The sequence below is a fragment of the Urocampus carinirostris genome, chromosome 5 (assembly GCF_059441175.1).
Source record: "Urocampus carinirostris isolate Australia breed hairy pipefish chromosome 5, RoL_Ucar_1.0, whole genome shotgun sequence".
Lineage (NCBI taxonomy): Eukaryota > Metazoa > Chordata > Actinopteri > Syngnathiformes > Syngnathidae > Urocampus > Urocampus carinirostris.
The window spans coordinates 25,714,477-25,737,035 of NC_142353.1; the positions used below are offsets into that span (position 1 = coordinate 25,714,477).

Below are 22,559 nucleotides of genomic sequence, written 5' to 3' on the forward strand. Positions count from 1 at the left end.
CATCTGGTTAGATGTTGACGGGCACCTTAAAAAAACAAAAACAAAAACAAAAAAAAAGGCCAAGATGCCATTAGTTGCCAGTGGGGCACAAATCAAGATGATGGTGATGCTGTTTCCACAGGGCTACATTCCTGTGATTGGCAATTCTTGATTCTTGACATTTGAAATCCCAAAATTGCAGGAGATTTCTTACGTCTGTAATCTAAATTTGGCAAGCTGTCTTACATACGTGCATATATCAAACAGCAACATTATTGACACACAGGCAAATAAATGGCGTAGTGACTGTTTAGCCAATTAAATTGAAGAGCCCAATGCACAATGAAAATCCACGTTAGTGGGGAAACTCTGAAAAGTCAACAATGATATGGTGAGGGATCTGTTTTGAAATGTGTATATTCCATTGAATACCGAATTTTCTTTCAATTGGAGTGTTGTCAATTGTAAACATTTTCCTCTAATTCAACAAATTTTCCCAGCTGACTGGAAAAGCGAAGGAAGCAATTGTAAACTCTGCAAAACCTTTTTTAACCAAGAAGGAATGTAATCTGCATAATAGATAGAATATCTTAATGGAATATAATGGTGCATCAATTTAGGCCTATTAATTGTTCACAATTTTCTTTATTTTGTGGAGGATCAGTAACCTTCGGATTCCTTATATCTATGTATTATTTTTTATTGCAACATCCGTTGAAGCCTGGTCATCCTAGAATGGGGATTATGTGTGGTCCCTCTCAAGGCTTATTCATTATCCTCATGTTGAGGTTTTAAGTTTTTATTTGCCCTCATGTTGGTTTTAGATCTGGATATGGCGTAGGCTGTAGTTTGCAATAATCTGTGGTCTGTGCAGCTCTTTGAGACTCCTTGCTATACAAATAAACATGACTTGACTTGATTTATCAATCTCATTCGCCCTCTCAGATTGGACCGAGAAGGTAAGCTTCTGGTATTTGGAGTGCAGTGGAGTTTATAAAAAAAAAGAAAAAGATACATATTATCGAATTGGCAAAATTTTAAATCCACACGACTGCCTCTATAAAAACCCCAGGAGTATCTGATCATCGGGAACATTTCGATTGGCTCTCCCTTAAGATTTTATATTTACGTTCTTGTGCTTCAAAATCATTTTTCATGATCGGACAAGGGATATCAGTCTGCTGGACATAATTGTCGGACAAAAAATGGCAAAAATTGATAATACATAAAAGGTCTTTATTTTGGTGCATGGTTGACTAAATCCACCCCATCCTTCACCTCCAGACTTGGCAGGTTTTCTGGGTGGAACCCTAACTCTGTGAAACAGATTAATTATCGAAAGTTTCTTAGTAACATTCAAAATGTGTTATTTACATTTGTTCTTGGCTCAGATTCACTTAAAGCTCGAAGCTATTCGCGCCGTCAGTGTTTCATATAGAAAATGTTTAATTTTTGGGAACTAAATTCCCTCTTTCTCACTTGGTCCCAGGTTTTGGCTGCTCTGTGCTAGTGTTTTGCCATGCGCCCACACTTAATAGCATTCTTTACACCGGCACTCAAGTGTCTCTGGAAAAGGAAATACATATGTTTTTTTTTAAGTTTTCGCACTCACCATTCCAAACAACCTCTGCCTCATTGACATTCAGGACCAGTAGCCAACATTGTAAATGCTGAGACTCAAGCAGAGGGCTGTTAAAATATTGCACATACTTTCACACCTATAGAGCCAAGCAAACAGTCTATATGCGGATGAAAAGGATTTGGCCATTAAGTCCGGGACATTCTGAAAGAGGAAGAGGGAAGCAAGTCTTTTCGTGGACCTCAGCAAACATGTTTTAAATGAGATGTTACAGATGAGCTGCTTGATGTTCTGCGTGTAAAGGCTTCACAACCGTATTTACCATGCCAGAGTAAACACAAGGCGGGTAGTGGGAAGCTCGTTCACGCTCACACATCCATATAAATTAATATACAAAAGCAAAGCCAGCTGACACAGATGCACACTGTAATGGGAAACGGCTTGCCAATTATATTGTGACATTAATCATTCATTTATACCTACACAAATAAAGTGACAGGCGCTCCTAGACAATTTCCGGAATTTAAAACGGAGTGTAAAAACCTTTTCCTAACGTGTGTTGGCATTGTCCTTTGCTAGATAAGCATTCTAGTACATATGCAACGATTTGATCCGAAAAATATATCCCTGAGTTACAACTCCAAAAACCCACAGGATGCAACCAGAGAGAAATTAATATTGTATATAAAGTGAGAAATGGCACAACAGAAATACTTTCTGCTTTTACATTGAGCTGACCCGCAACAACAACACAAAACTTACCGATTGGCAGAAGGCTTTATTTACTTCACAAATAGTTTTGCTTATTTCACTGTAGGGCTGAGAAATACCACCAGCTAAAGATAAAATGTCAATTTTATCAGTAAGTAAGTAAACAATGCATCTTACACGACACACACTTATTCAAGGAAGAAACAAAAAAAAAAGAAAAGAAAAACAGGTGTAAAATATTTAGACGGGAAAAAAGAACTCTAAATCAGTATTATCATTAGTAAGAATGTAATGTCAACACTCACAGGTCGTGCAAAGAATTACTTCTAAGTAACTTGTTGAATGCCCCAATTAAGTTTTAATCGACTACACACTTTTTTTAAGATTTTGCAGATTCTGTAACTGTCGATTTTTGATGAATGACAAATTAATCAAAATAATTCAAATGATCCGATATCCATATTTCACTATACCTGTACTCTAGTAGAAAAAAAGACGCTGCTCATTTAATCATTATATCATTGTAGGAATTAATCAAAGACATAAGAAAAATTATCTACCATCTGCTATGTCATAGTTTTGCTTATATATATATATATATATATATATATATATATATATATATATATATATATATATATATATATATATATATATATATATATATATATATATATATATATATATATATATATATATATATATATATATATATATATATATACACAGCCCAATTTTTTATTCTTTATTTTTACCTGTAGTAATTTGCATGGACAGCTTTGAATTTCATTGACACTTTGTGGAGTGACGATAAAGGCTCTCAATTATATTATAACCAGCTGATGCTGGCGGTGAGTGGTCACGAGCGGTGACCGGTCTCTCGTGAATAAAACTTCTATCTCTGTATTATAAACTGGCTGCCTCACCAGCTTGAATTGAAGATGGAATGAGTCACCGGCAGCAGCTGTGCCTATGAGTCTCCGTGTGCAATTTTGTGGCTTGAATCGTTACGTTGAGGACTGTGTTAAATAGCACACCAGCATGTTTAACAGGCGCTTTCTCAGTGACCCTGGAGCCGGGCCGCTGCAGACCCTCACTGCAATTGCTCTCCAATTTGAGGGATTTTGCAGGTGCAGGCGCGATTCTGTCATCAGCAGATGAGATGTGTTGAGCGCATGTTTAGGTTTGTTGTCGACATCTGATGAATCGGTATGTATCAAAGCCCTCTGACCTCCATGTGGCCTCTTGGAACACTGCCATCAAGGAGCGGACGCAGTGCTTTTCTCATCATGACATTTCTCATCTGGACCCCCGTGATCTTTTGTACCTCGTCTGCGGTTGTCCTTCTGTCTTAAAAGATTTGCAAGTGCTTTTTCTTCTCTGGCAAAGTGTTTTTTTCCCACGCTTTACTGCTCGGTCCATGTGCAGATGTGTACAGATATGTGTCGCAATGACAGATTTATAGATACAAACAAACTTGCGTGAAGAAATTTATGGAAGCTTGAAGATGAAGGCTGGCTGCCAGTAAATTTAAACGCCACACTGACATCGTATAGAGTTTCAAGAAGAGCTGCAACGATTCGTCGACAAAAATCGGAAAAGTCGACAATGACATTCATTTCGCGGATACATTTTTACAACAGAAAGAGGCATCTCTACTCGAATATTATCTCTGCTGAGAGTCGCGCATACGCATTTGACAAATCGTGTCTCTGTCTGGAGTGGTATCATGAACAGAAATGGCGACGTATTACAAGCACCAAAACGTCTAAAGGTATTCCAGACTGTGCCTGACGGACTTATTTGAAATTCAATGTATGCATTCTGAAGAACAAACTTTAGTTGTTAACATGATAAAAATGTTAAGTTCTTTTTTGACCGAATTTGCAGTTGACAGTAATCATCCTGAGAGAATTACCACTTGTGAGGCCCCTTCTCAAGGTTTCTTATTTTCCTCGTACTGAGGTTTTGCGTTTTTCCTTACCCCCATGGTTTAAGATCAGAGGACGGTGTATTTGTATTCTGTGCAGTGCTTTGAGACATCTTGTGATTAAGGGCTATACAAATAAATGTGACTTGACTTGACCGAAAAAATACTTCACAAAACACACATATTTGTTTTATTTACTGTTGCAATCTTGCTAGTTAGCATGTTCTTGGTTTTCAGGGATAAAACACATTCACTTGATTTCAACCTATTATTTATTTGCCTGTCCCTAAAAATGGACACAGGTTTAGCTATGGATTTATGTCTCTGACTTTCAACAGTCAGTAACTAGTTGACTATTAAAATAGTCGTTTATTGCAACCCTAGTGTCAAGCTTACAGTTATTGCATATATGTGCTCAATTTCAACACTTTGATGCCCCGAAATTTGTGTGAAAGTTCCATAATAGGCCATTGTTTGCTTTCTGTCGTAGATTCCATCGTGATGACTATCACATTGACGTGTGCATCAATGACTACCTAGACGTCTACTGCCCCCATTACGCGGACTCTGTGCCCGAGGAAAGAACGGAACGTTACGTCCTCTACATGGTCAACTACGATGGTTATAGCACGTGCGACCACACTTTCAAGGGCTTCAAGCGCTGGGAGTGCAACCGGCCTCACTCGCCCAATGGGCCGCTCAAGTTCTCGGAGAAGTTCCAGCTCTTTACACCCTTCTCCTTGGGCTTCGAGTTCAGACCGGGAAGAGAATATTACTACATCTGTGAGTTTTTTTCATATTTCTATATTCCATATATTTTTCTTGTGTTTCTAGTCAGCTCTTTGATGTATCAGCTAACAAAGGAGCTGTAACATTTGGACTCCTTTCGAAATGAAGGTATAAGTAGTAATGTAGTGGAAATCAAACCAAGCATATTTTTAATAGCATAGAAAAAAATCAAAGATATATTGTACCTAAGCTCATCGCAGGGACTACGTTCTAAAAGGAAACAGTTAAGTAAAAACATTTTTTTTAAACATTACAGTACAGCAACCCCTCTGTTATCACAGTTATTTGGGGGCAGAAACCCCTGCGAATGGTGAAAATCAGCTAAATACAAAATGTTTTTATTTATTTATTTATTAATCCATTACTGAAAAACAAAACCAATTTTCAGGCTCAAGTTTTTGTTTAACAAATACAATCACTGTACTTTATAAACTTTTTTTTTACAAATTACTTTTGTACTGTTAATTTATAATCTTTTAAAATATGTTGCGGTTTTATTGCACAACTTTATGTATTTTGAACCCAATCCACATCACTTAGTTATATACTTGGCCCCAATCATGTGGCCGCTATGGAAAACTGCATTCACCTTCAGGTATTGTTCTAAAGAAATGAAACATTTTTGAAAATGCGCCAAGGAGCCCCTATAGGGAGCGCTAAAGACCTACATCTGTTTTTTTTTGTAAACAGGTTTGTTTGCAATAGAAATCATCTTCCTCTTTTTAGCCAATTAGAACGCAGAACACATGCACAGTAAAAATCTGCGTAGCAGTGAACCAGCAATAATCATCGTAGAAGGTGTGAATGTATTTTGTTTTCTTAAAAATTAAAGATACGCTCCAGATCGCTTATCGCAGGGACTACGTTTCAGGAAAGAAACCGTCAAGTAAAATTGACATATAGAGGGGGACAGAAACCTAAGGTAATTAGGTAATATCTTCCAAACTCCCGGTACCTCCTGATACAAATATAAATTATTCTATGTAATATATGTGTATATGATTGAATAATATTAAGTAACACTTAAAAATCCATTTATTGGAAGAGTGAAAATGTATTTACCTTTGGTGTGATGTGACTTGAGCCAATCAAGTAACAGGTGGGTGCAAAGGGGAAGATGGCAAATTTGGAATGGAACTCTTTTTAAACTTTGCGAGAATAGAAGATTTCTTTGTTTTAATCGCCTGTTTATTTTCCGTCCGAATCGTCGATTAGTTATGGCTATGCAATTTAGCGAGCGTAGTGATTTGTGTGCCTCTTTGTATTTCTTAATAATAACACATTACACTTCCATGATTATCATGTTTTTGCTTCACCCTATGCATCACATCAGCTTTGAATTAGTACAAAAATACAGTATTGTTTTGTAAGAAAACACACGGAATTCGGAACTGAATGAAGAAAGAGAACAGTATTGTGGGAAGTAGTTGAACCAATAGCATGTTAGTATTTTCATTATGCCGTGATGCTGACCAATAGCAGACCAGCATTTTATATGGTGTCCACCAATAGCAGACAAGCATTTTAGAGACATACTCGTCATGCACAATTACCAAAGTTTTTGAATTTAAAGTGTCAAAAAAACTGACTGGCAATGATGATGGTAACATTTTAGCGAGTATGTATTGAGAAATATCTGAAACACACAAACACAATCCGTCAGTCATGTTTTATTCCGTGCACTGAAGTCGACAGCTTGTTTCCCCTATAACGGCAAAACTATTAAGACTGTTTTGGGTTATAACGAGCTAGCTCCAAAGTTATTACTCTACTCTCCAGCTTCTTTATCCCGGTATTTTCAAAGGCAATAGCATCGATCATCTTGTTAAGTTGCTACTTGGAGTTTATCTCCATTTGAAAGGTGCAAGAAACTAGCGAGAAACGCATTATTGAGGGAAACGCCAATGGACTTTAATCCTTTGATACAACCTCAACGATTCAAATAAAATGTGAAATTAAATATTTGGAAGCACTTTCAAGTAAATGTGAAAGAAAAAGGCAATTGCTATTACTTTCCAGCAGCTGCAGGCCGCAAGCCCCTAAGGGCTGACCCACGGCTGTTGTTTAACTACTCAAAATATAGAAATGTTTTCCCAATGCCTTTTATTTTCTTGAGATGCACTGCTTTTTGCCGGCTCTAGTAAGATGGATATAGAAGACATCAAATATGCATTCATGGGCATGAAAAAAAAAAATCCCTCAAAAGACCCGTTGCTCCTGGCAGACGCTGCACTGGGCGCAACCGCTGCTGTATGACACATTTAATACCAGACTTGAAAATTGATGGCACATTTATGTTCCGAAATGGTGAGCCATTAGTTTCATGTCTGAGTTATGCATTATTGATTCAGCTATTTGATGGAAAAGTTTTAAGGTTTCTGCATTTTTTGTTTACTAATGAGGAAAAGCGAGTTTGTGCAAAAAAATCACTCGCCCGTAACTCAAATTTGGGAGACCACTCCCAGTGGTGAATAGATAGATAGATAGATAGATAGATAGATAGATAGATAGATAGATAGATAGATAGATACTTTATTCATCCCCGAAGGGAAATTCACTTTTCCAGCAGCATCCCTGAGCTGAGAACAATCGAAAATAACACGGGAGCTGCTGGAGTGGCTGCCATTCGTGACGGCGCCGGAGAAACGATTCAATTTGAATCATGTACAAACAAACAAACAATTGAATCATGTACAAGAAACGATTCAATTTGAATCATGTACAAACAAACAAACAATTGAATCATGTACAAACAAACAAAATATTTATGTTTCAATAAGTGGAGTGTTAATAAAATGGGGGGAAAATAATTTCTGATACTGATATAAGCAGGTAAAACTAATTTTAAGTTACCTGTCCAAATGAATGTTGTGCCATCTCACCTTTCCCACTCTCTCTCCTGCAATCAAACATCAACAATACAATGTTTTTTATTATGAGCACCTGCCGCATAGGGCAAGGGTGTCAAACTCATTTGAGCTCATGGGCAGGAAAAAAAACGCTCACCGGGTTGGACAAGTAGATTAAAGGGAAAGAAAGGAAGAACAAGAGAGAGGGACAGGAAGGAAGGAAGGAAGGAAGGGTGACAAGGAGAAAAGGAAAATGGAGTTAAAAAGAATGAGGAGAAAGAGGAAGAGAGAAAAAGATAAAGAATAGAAAGAAAGAGGGAGGTAGATTAGAAACAAATACAATAGTAAGAAAGCAAGGAAGGGAGGGAGGGAGGTCGGAAGAAAGAAGGGTAGAAAGGAATACTGTAGAGTAAATTACTTAAATTATATAAGCAAGCAACTGCCGCAAGTTTTGGAAGAGGTTGAAAAACTTTTGATGAATTTTCTCTCCCCACCGTCCACCACAAAGTTAAGAAATCCTATTCATAATCCTTTTTTTAAATTTTTACACGTTTATGTTAGCGTAATCTTTCGTACAGAAGATTACGCTAACGCGAACGTACGATTAGCCTGGGTTAGCTTCATGTTTACGTTCATTGTAAACATCCAGGGTGTCAAAACGGATTAAAACGATTTTACATTACTTTTAATGGGAAAAACGATTTTCGGTGATCGACCAAATCGGTTTTCGAACAGGGTTCTGGAACGGATTATGGTCGAGAACCGAGGTTCCACTGTATTTTTTTTCAAACGTGTTTATTTATGTAGTTTAACATGTTATATTGTACATGTGTTTTATGATAAGATATATATTGTTAATTAACATTTTGTTGTGAGATACCAATTGCTCGACATGAATGAGGTTTAGTATTATCGCATTACAGTGGGACCTCGCTACTTCGCGGTTCGACGTTGGCGGGTTCAGAGCTTCGTGGGCCTAAAAAATACTAATAATAAAATAAAATAATAATTATTATTATTATATGTATATATATTTTTTTTAAGCATTTTTGAAGGGGCGTCGCTACTTCGCAGATTTTCGGGTGGTTTTTGGTCCCCATTAACCGCAATAACCGAGGTCCCACTGTATTTCAAAATGCTGCTTTACTTATCCGTTAAAAACATTTCAAAACACTTAAAAAGTGGATTATTTTTGAGTCCATGCAAATCACTTAACTTCGTATCATTTTCCATCAGGGGTTATCCTGTTTTTCAGCTTTTCTTTTTGGTGAATATGTCAGAGAAATTCTAACTTTATTGCACATATCTGATCTATTTTTCTTTGAGTGACGGAGAAAAGTTCAAGTCACTGGGCCAAAAAATGACTACTGAAAACTGAGTTTAATATCTACTAATATATACATAATAGTCAACCAGTTCCAAATCAGTAAAGCACGTAACTTTCTATTTAATAACCATTATTAGAAGTAAGAGTTTAAGCCCGAGCCCGACCCGGGTCAGGCCTAAAATGTCAATGATTACAGTTTGGACGGGCTTATCTCTTGCTGTCATGATTACCGATGTGATGCACCTGTGCCCGCTCCTTTGGCGGCAACGGCCTCAGACTCTGATTGGCTCCCTGTCAATATTTAAACCCACGTCTATCTGTCACCTGTTGTCAGTCCGTCCGCGAACCTCAGTTAACTCCAGGCAAGCTTTTCGACCCTGACTCACTCCTGTTTTTGGTCCCATCTATTCCCTAGCTTAGACCCGTTTTTTGATCTTGACCATGTCTACTCTCCTCTTCTGGCTTTCGACTCCCGACAATGTTTTTTGCTCTCCTGTCCTGGCTACTGACCCATTTTTTCCGTTTCCCGAGACACGATTGCTCGCCTCGGAAGTGCCATTTCCGCGTTCAGAGAGACCTGCTTCCCGCGACCAGCGATCAACGGATCGTGGGTGCAGTCCTTTCCTTTCTTCCCGATAAAACTGGGAGAAACTTAACTCAAGAGGGTCCTGTCTCCATTCTAGTCCTGACACTTGCTGACTTTTTTTTTAAATTATCCACCCGTCATTGTTCTTTGTCTCTCTGACTCTCTCAGAATAATCCACGTACTGCTGTTGTGGTTTATGGTGCAAGCCGTCAAAATAACAGATGACCTTCAAATTTTCCTGCCAACTCGTAAAAAAATGGAAATTCTCAGTGAATGTGACCGCTGCAGACGCAGAAATCTAAAACATGTAATTGTTTATACAGTCTTGCTTAGCTTGGTTTTCCCTACAAAAGACAGGCTTTAAGTGTCGTGACGATCCATGCAATGGATCCCGTCCCCCTCTACTTTAACCCAGCGTGCCGACCACTCAGCGGTGGCCGGCACCGTCGAACCCAGAGAACTGGGCGAAAGGCAGGAGTCGGCCATAATCACCTCTCCTACTCCAGGGTCGTCATAGTGAAACATGACATTTTGGGTTTGCTTTGGGCTCTGTCCTGCGAATAGAATTAATTTGTTACGAACAGGCTTGGTCGGGCATTAATACCCGCGGGCCCGCGTAGGGCTGGATTTTGATTTAGGGACGATATCATGTCTAAGCATCAGTGTTAAAGGTTAGCTCTTAAGCTAGCCTAGGAACTACACTCCAGTACGAGTTCTTCGCAAAGTCCAATGTGCCCTCTGATGGGTGGTGCACAGTTTCTTTTGTCACATGGGCTATGTAGCTGATGCTTAGAAGTTTCCTGTTGCTTTGCATATCCATGGCCTGGATTTTCCATTTGAATCATTATTAGAGAAGGAAAAAACTCAGCCATTTCTGCTTTATTACTTTTTTGTCTATCAAAATGCATAATATGCTCCATGTAATTTAGACCCAAATGACATTGAGTGTCATGCTAATGAAAATGAGAGGAGGAGCAGATCTCGATAGAGGTTAGCCTAGGGTTACTCAACTCCCCCACTAGCTCATGTCGCTTATTTTAACGCTTTATTTTTTTTACTACTGAGAGATGCTTGTCCTGAGGGCCCGATTAAATTACCCTGCGACCGACGCGGCTTCCACGAAAACACGCAATTGGTGGTTGCACGCTGTATTGGTTTAGTGGCCCGTGGCTTCATTGGCTATTGAATGATTCTAGCATACAGCCTCTCGAGCTAGCATGGCAGATATTAAAGTCATCTACCATGAAGTCATCCGGCATGTGATTTCCTGCCGCCATTGTGTTCAACTCCAATGTCCATAAAAAGCAGGCAGGACGGGGGCTGACGGATTGGGCTGTCTCTTTGGTGGACATTTTGTAGAAGTGAAGGAAGATAGAGAGGTACTTGCATTACGCCAACTACACTCATACCATTCATTCATCTGATCCGTCTGTTTCCTTCTTTCACTATAATGATTGCAATCTGTTTTTACCCTCACCACTGAAGAACTGCGGGAAACTTTTCAGGTATTTGTATTTTGTTACAATTCTAATAATCCAGTGACAAGTACAACTATTTAGCTGAGAGTTTCAAATTGAAGCACTAGACAGCATCCTAATTAATGTTATTCTCTCAGGCTACAGGTGATTTAATGTGAATTAACGTTACTGTGAATATGCAGGACTTAAGGTGGGGAAAAAAACATGAGAAAGAAAACAACGGCTCAGACTTGATTATCTCTAATCTTTTTTCTGTAATCCTTTTAAAAGAGCAAAACTGAATGCCACAGCTGCGGAAAATCTTTCGCTAATCTTGTTTGTGTGCCAGCAGCAGATCTAGTGGCTTTGTTTTATGGTTAAATATTGTTTTAAAACACTCTCCATTTCCTGTGTGCCCAGCGTGTGCCGTGTGATTGGCTTCATTGTATTAACAGAAAGTGTTTTAGCTATTGCTCTAATGCAGACAACAGGTCTCATCATTTGTATGTAAACACGTAATTGTCCAGATGGTTTTGTATAAACTAAGTATTACATAGTTTAGGAGTAGACAGATACTGATATGCAGTGCCGTGAAAAAATATTTGCCCCCTTCCCGGTTTCTGTGGGTTTTTTTTATGGCTTATTTATGACTCACACAGGTTTCAGACCATCAAACCTATTTTAAAATCACACAGAGACAACCCAAGTAAATACCTCAACATTTGAAAACTGCATTTTGTAAGGCACAAAAACTCAAAACCTATCTGGCCCTTTGTGAAAAAGATTTGCCCCTTCAGCCTGATGGCAAGTTGGGCCACCTTTGGCAGGAATAAAATAAATCAAATGTTTACAATATTTAGTGTTGAGTCTTTCTCAACAGTCTGGAGAAATTTTGGCCCATTCTTCTTTGCAAAATAGTTCATAATCTGCCATATTGGAGGGGTTTCTAGCATGAACTGCCTGTTTAATGTTGCACCATATCATCTCAATTAGATTTAAATCCAGAGTTTGACTTGGCCACTCCAGAACCATTTTCATTTTGTTTTGGAGCCATTCAGAGGTGTACTTGCTGGTGTGTTTCAGATTGTAGACCTGCTGCATGATACAAGAGCTCTTAACTTTGAGGTAGAAGTAAGATCGGCACCAAAAAAACCCAGCCCAACCCGGGCCGAGGAAGAGCCCGAACTTGTCCGATCAACTCGATTTGAGGGCCCGAGCCTGAAATAAATCTAAACGTTTAAATTATATTTGTGAGGGGAGGAGGGTGATTTGGGCAGTCTCTGACAAAGACAGCGAACAGTGTATAGGCAGTGCCAAACAGCACAGCGCAGGACATTTCTTTGGATCATGACATGTCAATTGTGTTTTGTAGTCTACTTCTCTTTGTCTAACGGATTAAATATAATTGATATCTTGATTCAACAAAGGTGGGGGTCATCTATTTTGCGTCTGGCCTATAGAATTGAACTCCCAAAACCCTAAGGGGCAAAATACTTTTCACAGTAATGGATGAATGGCTCGATGAATGGATGGATGTTTTGATGGATTTGTGTTTCGGACAAACAGACAAAAGTACTGTATTTATAGGCCCAAATATGTAATGCTTTTACAGCATATTTGTAATTGGTATAAAGAAACTTCTAATTTACTGGAGCAAAGTTAAAAACTTGAGAGGGAAAAAAATCCAATCACTGCAGGTACGGGTACATAATGTCACCAAGCTCTTTTATAAAGACCATGTCATGTTTTCATTGTAAACGTGTTGACGAACAATGCAGCTCAACAATCTGATGGTGACCGACCTTGTAGCACAGTGGTGCTGATTATGTCTATTGCGATCTAAGAAGAATCCTGAAAACATTCGAAAATAATTAGATGTTTGGCATTTTTTGTGGTGGGTAGATGATTTTGACTTGGCCATTTTGTAGTAGCTCACATTTTGAAAAGTTTGAGCACCCCTGTTGTATCACGTTACCTTCTGCTTTTCGTCTATAGTCGGGCAATGTTGTAGTTAACATAGTAAATTGTATGCACAATTAGATCCAAAAAATGGGCTACACTGCACACTTGCACCAGACACAAAGCCAACTCGTACTAAGACACAAACTCACAATCTTTGAAGGTTGAGATGGATCATGAATACCTGATTTGAAAATATCCATTGTGAACACTAACCAGTGTATAACTTAGAATAAATCAGACTTTGCATGAAGTACTTGCAATGGGATATTTCACACACATCCTACAGGTATGTAGTTAGTCAAAATGTCTTAATAGAATACATTTGTCTGTGTGTGGCTTTTTATCTAAGCACAACAACCCTCACAAAAAAAAAAAATCAAGTAGAGTATTTAGAGAACAAAGGAAAAAAAGAAAACTACTGTAGAATACAATGATGTAATACATCAACATGTGCCCAAAGGGAGCAGGCAAAAGCAAAAGCTTTTATCTGTCTACCTTCATTCCAGGGGGTAAAAAAACTTTAAAATAAAAACAAGAAAATGGAACACAAAAGACAAGTGAAGTCACATTTATTTGTATAGCCCTTAATCACAAAATGTCTCAAAGGTTACAATGACACCATCCCCGACCCGGCATTACGCTGCTACAAATTTTTCTAAAGTACAATACCCAAATAAAATCTTGATATTAATCCTCTTTGGCATATCTATCTAAGATATGTATAGCATGTAGTTTTTTAAATATTATATATTAGGGACAGTTTTATGGACCTCATCTAAATCATTCCTTAACCCTCTTAACGTTCCGACGTCAACATTTTACAACTCTTTTACAATAATTCAAAAGATAGCTAAAGTAAAATAAGCATTTGCAAAGGCTTTTGTGTTGTAAATTGCTCGTCTCCAAATGGCCAATTTGAGAAACGCCTTAGAAGGATATGTAGAATACAATGTTTAGTTTTCCAGATTGTGATCGGATTTGACAAGGTACTAGGTAAGGCTTTAAGCTATTGTCTCCCCTGTTTTCCAGCTAAGATGCCCATGCTACACTCAATTGCAGACATTTAATTTTAAATAATAATAATGATAACAATACAATAATAATAATTAAAAAAAAACCTAACGAGAATAAAAACCTTCCATTTCTGTGTGTTTCAATTCAGAATACCCAATATTAAAAGCACTTGCAGTGGTCATTTCAGTTTGGGTCAAAACTTTGGAGAGTTACCTTTCAAAAGAGACCAAATGGTTCAAGAACAGCATTCATTTTACTTTGGGTCCGTCTTGGATTTGGAGTTTTGCCGAATTCTACGGGAATGGTAAGGGGTTAAATGAATTCATACTCAGGATGCATAATGGCTTTTCAATGTTGTACGATAAAATTGGACCTTGATATAAAATGATGAGTGCCTGCCCTTTATAAAAACAACTCTATTGTTTGTTGGGAGTTGATGCTTACTTGATTTTATACCAATAGAGATTTAAGTTTAGATGTTTGAGATGAGTTTCTGCTCATGTAGAAAAGCAACTCTTGAATGTTTTTCTGGAGTTGATGTTTACTTTTTTATATACTAATAGAGATTTAAGTTCATGTTTGATTGTGGATACACTTTGTGTGTTTTTTGTAACCAGCTTTATGCAAAATCTTAACAGTTTTTTTTCTCTGTAGTCCAATAAGCTTTTCTAGATTGCTTCCATGTGTGATTCTTCTAATCTCTATTGAATAACTTAAATAAGGCAAAATTAATTAACGTTACATTATATGAAGGGTTTTGGGTTCAAAAGTATGTCTGCATTTATTCATCACTGCAATTATCTTTTTGCTAATTTGTATTGTATGCTGTTTTTATGGGGTATCCAGCAAATATCATGGAAAATGTTCACTCAGAGAAACTTAAACTCTTCAACTTTTTGTATTTGAAAATTAAATCTCTTTATTTGTATTTCAATGTCTTTTGTTTTTGATACATTTAATGGTAGTTTGTTTAAAAAAAAAAAACACTAATTGACATTGTTAAGTTTTGCAGACATTTCTGCCTGTAATATCTCTAAATTTGTACCCAAGGTTAAATATTGTGGTGTCGCCAGCAAATAGAATATATTTTAAGTGCAATGATACACAGTCACTTTTCCATCCATCCATCCAATATTTGCGCAGCTTATTTTCACTAGGGTCGCTGGAGTGCTGGAGACCATCCCAGCTATCCTCGGTTGCCAGCCAGTCACAGAGCACACTGAGACAGACAACTCACTTTCACATTCACACCTCGGGACAATGTAGTCCGAACAATTAACATGACATGCATGTTTTTGGAATGTGGGAGGATCCCGCATAGGGAGAACATACAAACTCTGCATGGGGAAGCCGCGGTATTTGGAATTGAACCCTGGACCTTCGCACCAACCACCATGCCACCCACACAATCATCCTATAAAAATAATAAAGGTTCTAACAAATGCCCTTGGTAAACTCCACAGCTGATGTTCAAAAGACTTGAATTCACGTAGCCAATCTGTACGTATTTAGATCCATACATAAATATAATTCATGCATGTTTTTCATGCATGAAGAGTTCTTTCGGACGTTTTTTTTCTCCCATAAAACCGTGAGGCTGAGGGAAAAATGAATACTGGGCAGTATGATGGATTAGCTTTCTTGTTTGCAGATTCGTATTAAGATGTCACATCATATTTATGCGCAGAAAGCACCGCTTAATTATGTTCTCGCCCATCCAGTTTACTTCGGGTGAGAGGTGATTTTCGTTGCATCTTAAGGAATTAACTAAGGCAAGTCTCTACTAACCAAACAAGATTCATCAGCATGAGCGGTGTGCCGGGAATCTATTCAGACAGAGGTCAACATTTTTCACTTTTGTTCAATATCAGCGCATTGTCAACGTCAGGATTTCTCATTTGCATATCACACTCTCTGTGAACTAAAATAGTAAAACTCTTCACATGTTCCCAGGTGTTTTTTCATCAGGATTTTTGATATGCTCAAGTCTAGAAGGTCAGACAGCACTGAAAGCACAAAAGTATTCTTAAATGATTAAAATATATTATTTGTATACTTTTTTTTTTTGATAAAAAGAAAAGTCAGTTTTTTATAGTTATTATTACTACCGTTTGTGAAATTGTGGGATAAATACATGGTCTGAGACAGCGTTGGTGGAAATTGGAAATGATTAAATATCTCTCAATAGAAATACGACTGAAGAACCGGTTACAGTGATCGTTTCTCTTAGGGGTTGCATTTTAAAAACGTCCTGCGATAGTCAAAACTCGCTAAGTAGAAAAGTTTATTCATTTATATATTTATTTCTTGAACCAATTTACAAGCTCATGTATTTTTTTAACAAAAAAAGTTACTCGACTTTATGAAGGGTTTTTTTTCTCCGTACAAATAACTTCTGTACTGTCAAATTGTAATTTTAAAAATAATCTTACCCCAACCGTATTGATTAAGGACACAATCCATTTTACTTCAAGTAATACTTTGTCACTATTGTGTAAACACTATGGAAAACTCCATTTACCATCACAGTGGCAACCCAAAAAAAGCCTTATTGGGCCAAAAAAAAAGCCCCATCAGACCAAAAATAAAATATGAAAATATTTCTGGAGCAGCAAAAAATTAACAGCCTTATATAAGCCTTAAAAGAAAGGAAACACAATCGGTTTGTGTCTAAATTCATTGCAAAATGTTACGAATGTGTACTGTTTTGTTCTACAGAATCCATACACGTTTCCATTATCAAACATTTTTTTTAAAGTGCCAGGGAGTCTCTGTGGAATGGCAAAAACCAGCAAGGTTACCTGGTTTGTTGGCGATAAAAAGATTCTTATTTTGCCTTTGCCCCGGCCCCAGGTTCTTTTGTTGATCAGTAGCATTAAGAGAAACTTGAAAATGAACAAGATTTGCACCTACACAATGTAGGTTGCTTAAGCTTGTGCACTGTATGTGTACAACTCTGACCGCAACGCAATTAGCGCATTCAGTCAAGCAGAAAAGGGGTGCGACAACTGTATAGCCAATCAGAATGCTGAACACAATGCACTATGAAAATCTGCAAATTAGCTAAACCGCGACACAGCAGGGGAGTACTGTATTACAAGTAATAAAACACATCACAAAATATTATACACTACACACAAAACTGGCATTAACACGCATCCCTAGGCTGATTGGGGTTTACCTCACAATTTTCCATCGTTTAGTGGAAGGATATACTTATTGGAAACAGGGATGCAATGGAAAAAAATAAACATTGAATGCTATTTGTAAAATGCTCATGTAAAACATAAATTCCTTTACTATGCACATTGTTGGGAGCTTCCAGCCTCCAGCAAAGCATTTTGGCTTCTGAGGTCCTGGGATTTGAAACGTAGCACATCCATAAGCAATTCAGCAAAAGCTAGCATTAAGAGTCAGGAGCGAGTGAGTTTATTGGACTGACAAGCAAGATAAGCGAGGACAGCAGGAGCACTTCTCCGGTCAGGGATCACAGGGCCATGCTGGTTTAAGTGAAAGCCATCTCCCAGAATGCTGATGCAAGCATGCTTTTTCCTCAAAATATGGAGACCATTCGGTATTTGAGTTATTTTAATCTGAGAGAGGGCAGATATCTAATATCAGCTCATAGCCAAAGATGGGAGGCTGACTGCAGAGACTACTTGATTTAATCGCTTAGTGAATCTCAAAGGCCAAAGCACTAGCTACTGTGGATCTGCAAACTGCATTTATGTTTATGAAAAGCTGAGTTTAACTTGTACCTAAAGGGTTCTCCTTTGGTTATTGTTGTTGGTGTATTTCGGTTTCATACCATTGTAGCTTCAGACAGTATAGGGAGGTCGGGAAATTAATTTTGTTGAGAAAAAGCTAAATTTAACGTGTGTGTAAAGGGTTCTCCTTTTGTTATTGTCTTCGAAATATTTGGGTTCCATGTCCATAGACAGTACAGTGCAAGGTTTGGGAACCTACGGCTCGTGAGATAGATATGGCTCTTTTCATGCATACATCTGGCACCATGATAAAATGTGGCCAATGCCATTCTTCTCTCTGTCATTGCAATTTTAGTATTTGCCAAGCCAAAGCAACGCTACAAATTGGTCCAGAACGTATATGGCACAGTCTCAACTAGAGTTTACACTCAGTGTTACAGAAGCAGATCCCGTTTTGGTTATACATCTCTATGGAATCCTGTATATGGAAGCCCATTAAACAATCACTGTTGAGGCACTCTATGATGAACACCCACAGAACAAACTGTAAACACCTGAAAATGCCAGCCATGCACTCAGAGCAATTTGATTTTACCCATAGCGCACTTTCCTCTTTCCCCCCAGTGCCCTCTTCACGGAAGGTAAATACATCCGTATACTTGTTTGCAGTATTTTGTGAAATTTTCAACGAAGAAACTCCTTGTTTTGCAACCATTAATTAAAAAAAAGGGCGGTCAAAATGAGTTTCAATGATCTTTAGTAACTGCGCATAGGAGACACAATTTAAGTGGTATATTTGTTGAAATTGGACACAGGCTATTGTATCATTATTGTTTACATTTTATTAAATCATCTAATGTCGTATAGTGAAAAAAGTGTGCTGAAGAATTAGCTTTTGTCTGGAGAGCAGGTTGGCATTTATCTTAAACTTTTTCTTAATTATGTTGTGTGGCTCTGTCAAAAAAATAATCTAATTATTATTCTTTCATGGCTCTTTTAACAAGTCCTAGGTAAAATGGTCTAAGAATATTTTTTATAGAGTAATACAAATTTAATCAAAAAGCAACAGTTATTATATTGAAATTGTTGGTTGGTTGGTTGGTCTGTTGGATCACTTAAACTCTAGCCCATTCCTCTCAAGGCCAACAAACGTTTCCACCTGGTCTTGAAACTGTCCTTTAAAAGGGAGGACAAATGAATTTAATCGATGCAAAAACCAGTTTTTTTTTTAATCTAGGTGAGATTTTTATCATTCAGGTTTAACAATTAAAGGATCAATATCTACACAAAAAACAGTTTGTGAATTGTCTGCATTTATATAGCCCTTTTCAAGTCACTGAAGACCTCCAAAAGCGCTTTGCAATGTGCATCACCCATTCACACACACACTGACAAACAAATAGGGGCATCAGCCATGCAAGGAGACTACCTGCATATTCGGAGGCATCGGGGGTTCAATGTCTTGCCCAAGGACACTTCAACATTTAACTTAGAGGCCACTCATTGTAATTGCAATGGTTTTTGGGATTATTGTTGAAATAGTTCATGTTTATTATTATCAAGGCACTCTTTCTACTAGTACTGCTATGACTATCACTCTTACTTCTACTACGCTACTGTTGTCCTTTGACTAATTAGTATGTGCTGCCCTTTTGATTTTTAGTTTTTTTTTTAACAGGCCCGGAAGAAATTTGTTCTTGCGCTCTTTAATCCTCTCTCAATTCACGCCTAACTATTCACCTTACACTCAATACTCATTTAGAAGAGATAAAAAAATCAAGGTAATTGGGGGAAATTAACATCACTGAAGTGGCTCTTTTACTTAACTCTGCAGGAAGCCACTCACATTTTTGTTCTGCCTAAAGGTCCCCTCACATTTAAGCAGGCAGCCAGTATTAGTGATTCTGAAACCTCAAATAAAAGACAACCCTCTTTAAACCCATTAACTAGACAGCTGGAGCAGAACATGCAATAATACAGCACATTTAAACCAGTGGTGCGCCATCAGGGCCTGCAAGCATTCTCTGCTGGCCTAAAAATATCTGAATCATGTGATGTAACTGTTTTGTTGATAATTCTCTTTAATCAGTTCCAAATCGTCTGTCAGCTTCCTTTTGTGCTTTCATTTTTAATTAGAAAACATTTTATTTACTCTCGCTAGTGTTCCATATTCTAAGGAAAAACAGTCAGGGATCGAAAAAGTAAATATGCAATCAAGATGAGATTTCTTTAAATGATATTTATTTGGTTCAGAACCTAAATTGGTGGTTACCGATTTGGCCAGCAGGTATTGTTCACGGATTCCCACCCAAAATAATCAAAAATAGTCTCATGTTGTGTCGAGCATTTATCATGAAGGAATCACAACACTAGACATATTTTATTTTTAGTTTTTTTGTAATGTTGATTATATTTTGTCCTCCAATAATTATTAAATTATTCCAAATTCTCTGTCAGCTTCCTTTCTTTCAGATTCTCCTCTGTTGCACTGCTTTCATGTTTAAAAATTTAACCAATCACATTCTAACCATTGGTCGTTGCTAAGCTTGGAATTCTACCCGGAGGCCTTCATGATTTTTTTTTTATTTTTATTTTTTTTTATCTTCTACCTGTCATTGTTCTTCTTTGTCCTTGTTTAAAGTCTTGTTTAACTTGGATTTGGTTCAAAAGTCAGGCTTTACAGGGCTCTTCGTGGCAACCCCCTTACCCCTCTTGCACCTTCCGCTTTGTAAGCCCCTTTGAGCGGACCGCGGCACCATCAGACCCAGAGAACCGGGTACCCAGCAAGGGCTGAGGTCATCCCAAATCACTCATTCTCTGCCTGAGTCTCATAAATAAAATAGAAAATTAAATTTCTAAGAGCCGGCTATTCAGGCTGGAGCTAAAGGCCAAGGTTTAAAATACACGACCCGCCACTGAATTAAACAAACAACAGTTCCTATTCAATGCAGTGTAAGAGTCTTGAAGTCAAGTTTTGGTATTTGAAGATTCTAATCACCCAGAGACCCACATAAGCCTGTAAGAATATTTACACAAGAAAGCCAGGGTCTATTTGAACCCAAGATTTTAGAACTATCAGCTAATCCTCTGTCAATACATTTTTACAGTCGGGTGACCTTCGGAATGTATATTCAATATTTCATCAAGCAGCAATTTAGAATTATATACACTGAGGCATTTCTACCAAGTCAGCCAAAGCAGGAACATAGCTTTCACAGACAAACTGAAGACAGGGTTGGTATTCAGAGCCACTTCAGTTGGCATTTTGGGAGGTTGACTAATGGTAAGAAAGAGCTAGCGCCGTTCCACTGACAGCACAAGGGTGGGGCTTGCATACGGTCGGTGTCATTTCACGGCCCTCTTGTCGGCTCGCATGAAAAATCAAATCTGTCATCAGCATCTCCAAGTCAGCGGATGGCCCAGAGTAACGTGTTTCAGACCTTCACGCACATAAGCATGCTCCCGCGTGAGCGCATTTTCCACGCTTATAAATGAAGAGATCTTGTAGTCACACACTGTATGGAATGCCATTTTGTCATTATGATGGATGCCTGTTTTGCCCTTCAATTTTTAAAACACTTCAAGTTCACGTTCTCAATTTTCATCTCACGCCCCCTATTATAATCTTATTTTTGGCCAATGAATACTCACATGACTAATAAGGGATCTTTATGTAATTTTTGATAGGAGGGACTTGAATGCTTAAAATGTGTGGAGTAGTGATAGGAATTGCGGTTCTTGTCAGAGAACTGGCTATTTCGACTCGGCTCACTAAAAAGAGACTCTTTTGGCTCCCAAAACGGCTCGATTTTTTGGGGTGAATTAATTTTATATTCTGAAATACAGGGTCTGTACGGGTGCTTGGAATCCTTAGAAATGCTTGAATTTTAACGTTGTATTTTCAAGGGTTGAAAAGTCATTGAATTTTGGGTAAAGTGCTTGTAAATGCTTCCAGTTGTTGCCATGTTTTTCAACAAGTCTGTTTTAAAAAATGACGCTGACACTGCTTTCTGGTGGCTTCGTTTTGCCATTGATTTTTTTTTTCTCCGTGATTAACGACAGCTGGCATTTGTTTGTACTGCATTGTGCTATATAGCGTCATAGCCTCCTACAGAGCTAGAGTTGTCAGGTGCATGCTACACCTAAAAAGGGCACTATGAAATGTATATTGGTGCAAGGAGTACGTATCAATTATGGACATTTTTATGGGCTATGCAAAAAAAATCCATGTAGCATTTCCTAGTGGTAGATCGTAAGAAAGAAAGAACTTCCAGGAACTAAATATATAAGCAACATATAACTGTCATTTTTAGCCAACACATAGATTAGGAGTGATTTGTCTCAAAAAAATGTATATTCACGATTTACTAAAATACGAAAAATCATATTTTGATCGATGCACTTGCAAGATTATAAATTGCATATCTAAATCACAGATGTATTTACGGCTCTGCTCAATAAATGATTTTGGAGAAATTGGAAAATAGACTTTAAAAATCCTTAAAAAGTGCTTGAATTTGGCCACAAAAAAGGGCATGGACGCTGAACATATTATATTATTGGCCAATAAATGCTCTGTTAAATGATAAGGGGATTCTTACTTTTTTACTTACACGAGGGACATACATGCTGTTAGTGTTAGCTCATCATATGAAAGCTATCCCAATGG

General features: G+C 37.8%; 1 protein-coding gene across 2 annotated transcripts in view; it reads left to right on the plus strand.

The window, feature by feature from the left end:
- Positions 1-22,559, plus strand: part of efna5b (ephrin-A5b) — a 123,585-nt gene that overhangs the window by 81,885 nt on the left and 19,141 nt on the right. For both annotated transcript variants that reach the window (XM_088336318.1, XM_088336319.1), the window contains exon 3: positions 4,690-4,982. In XM_088336318.1, coding sequence (XP_088192444.1) covers positions 4,690-4,982 — 293 coding nt within the window. The remainder of the gene's footprint in view (positions 1-4,689; positions 4,983-22,559) is intronic.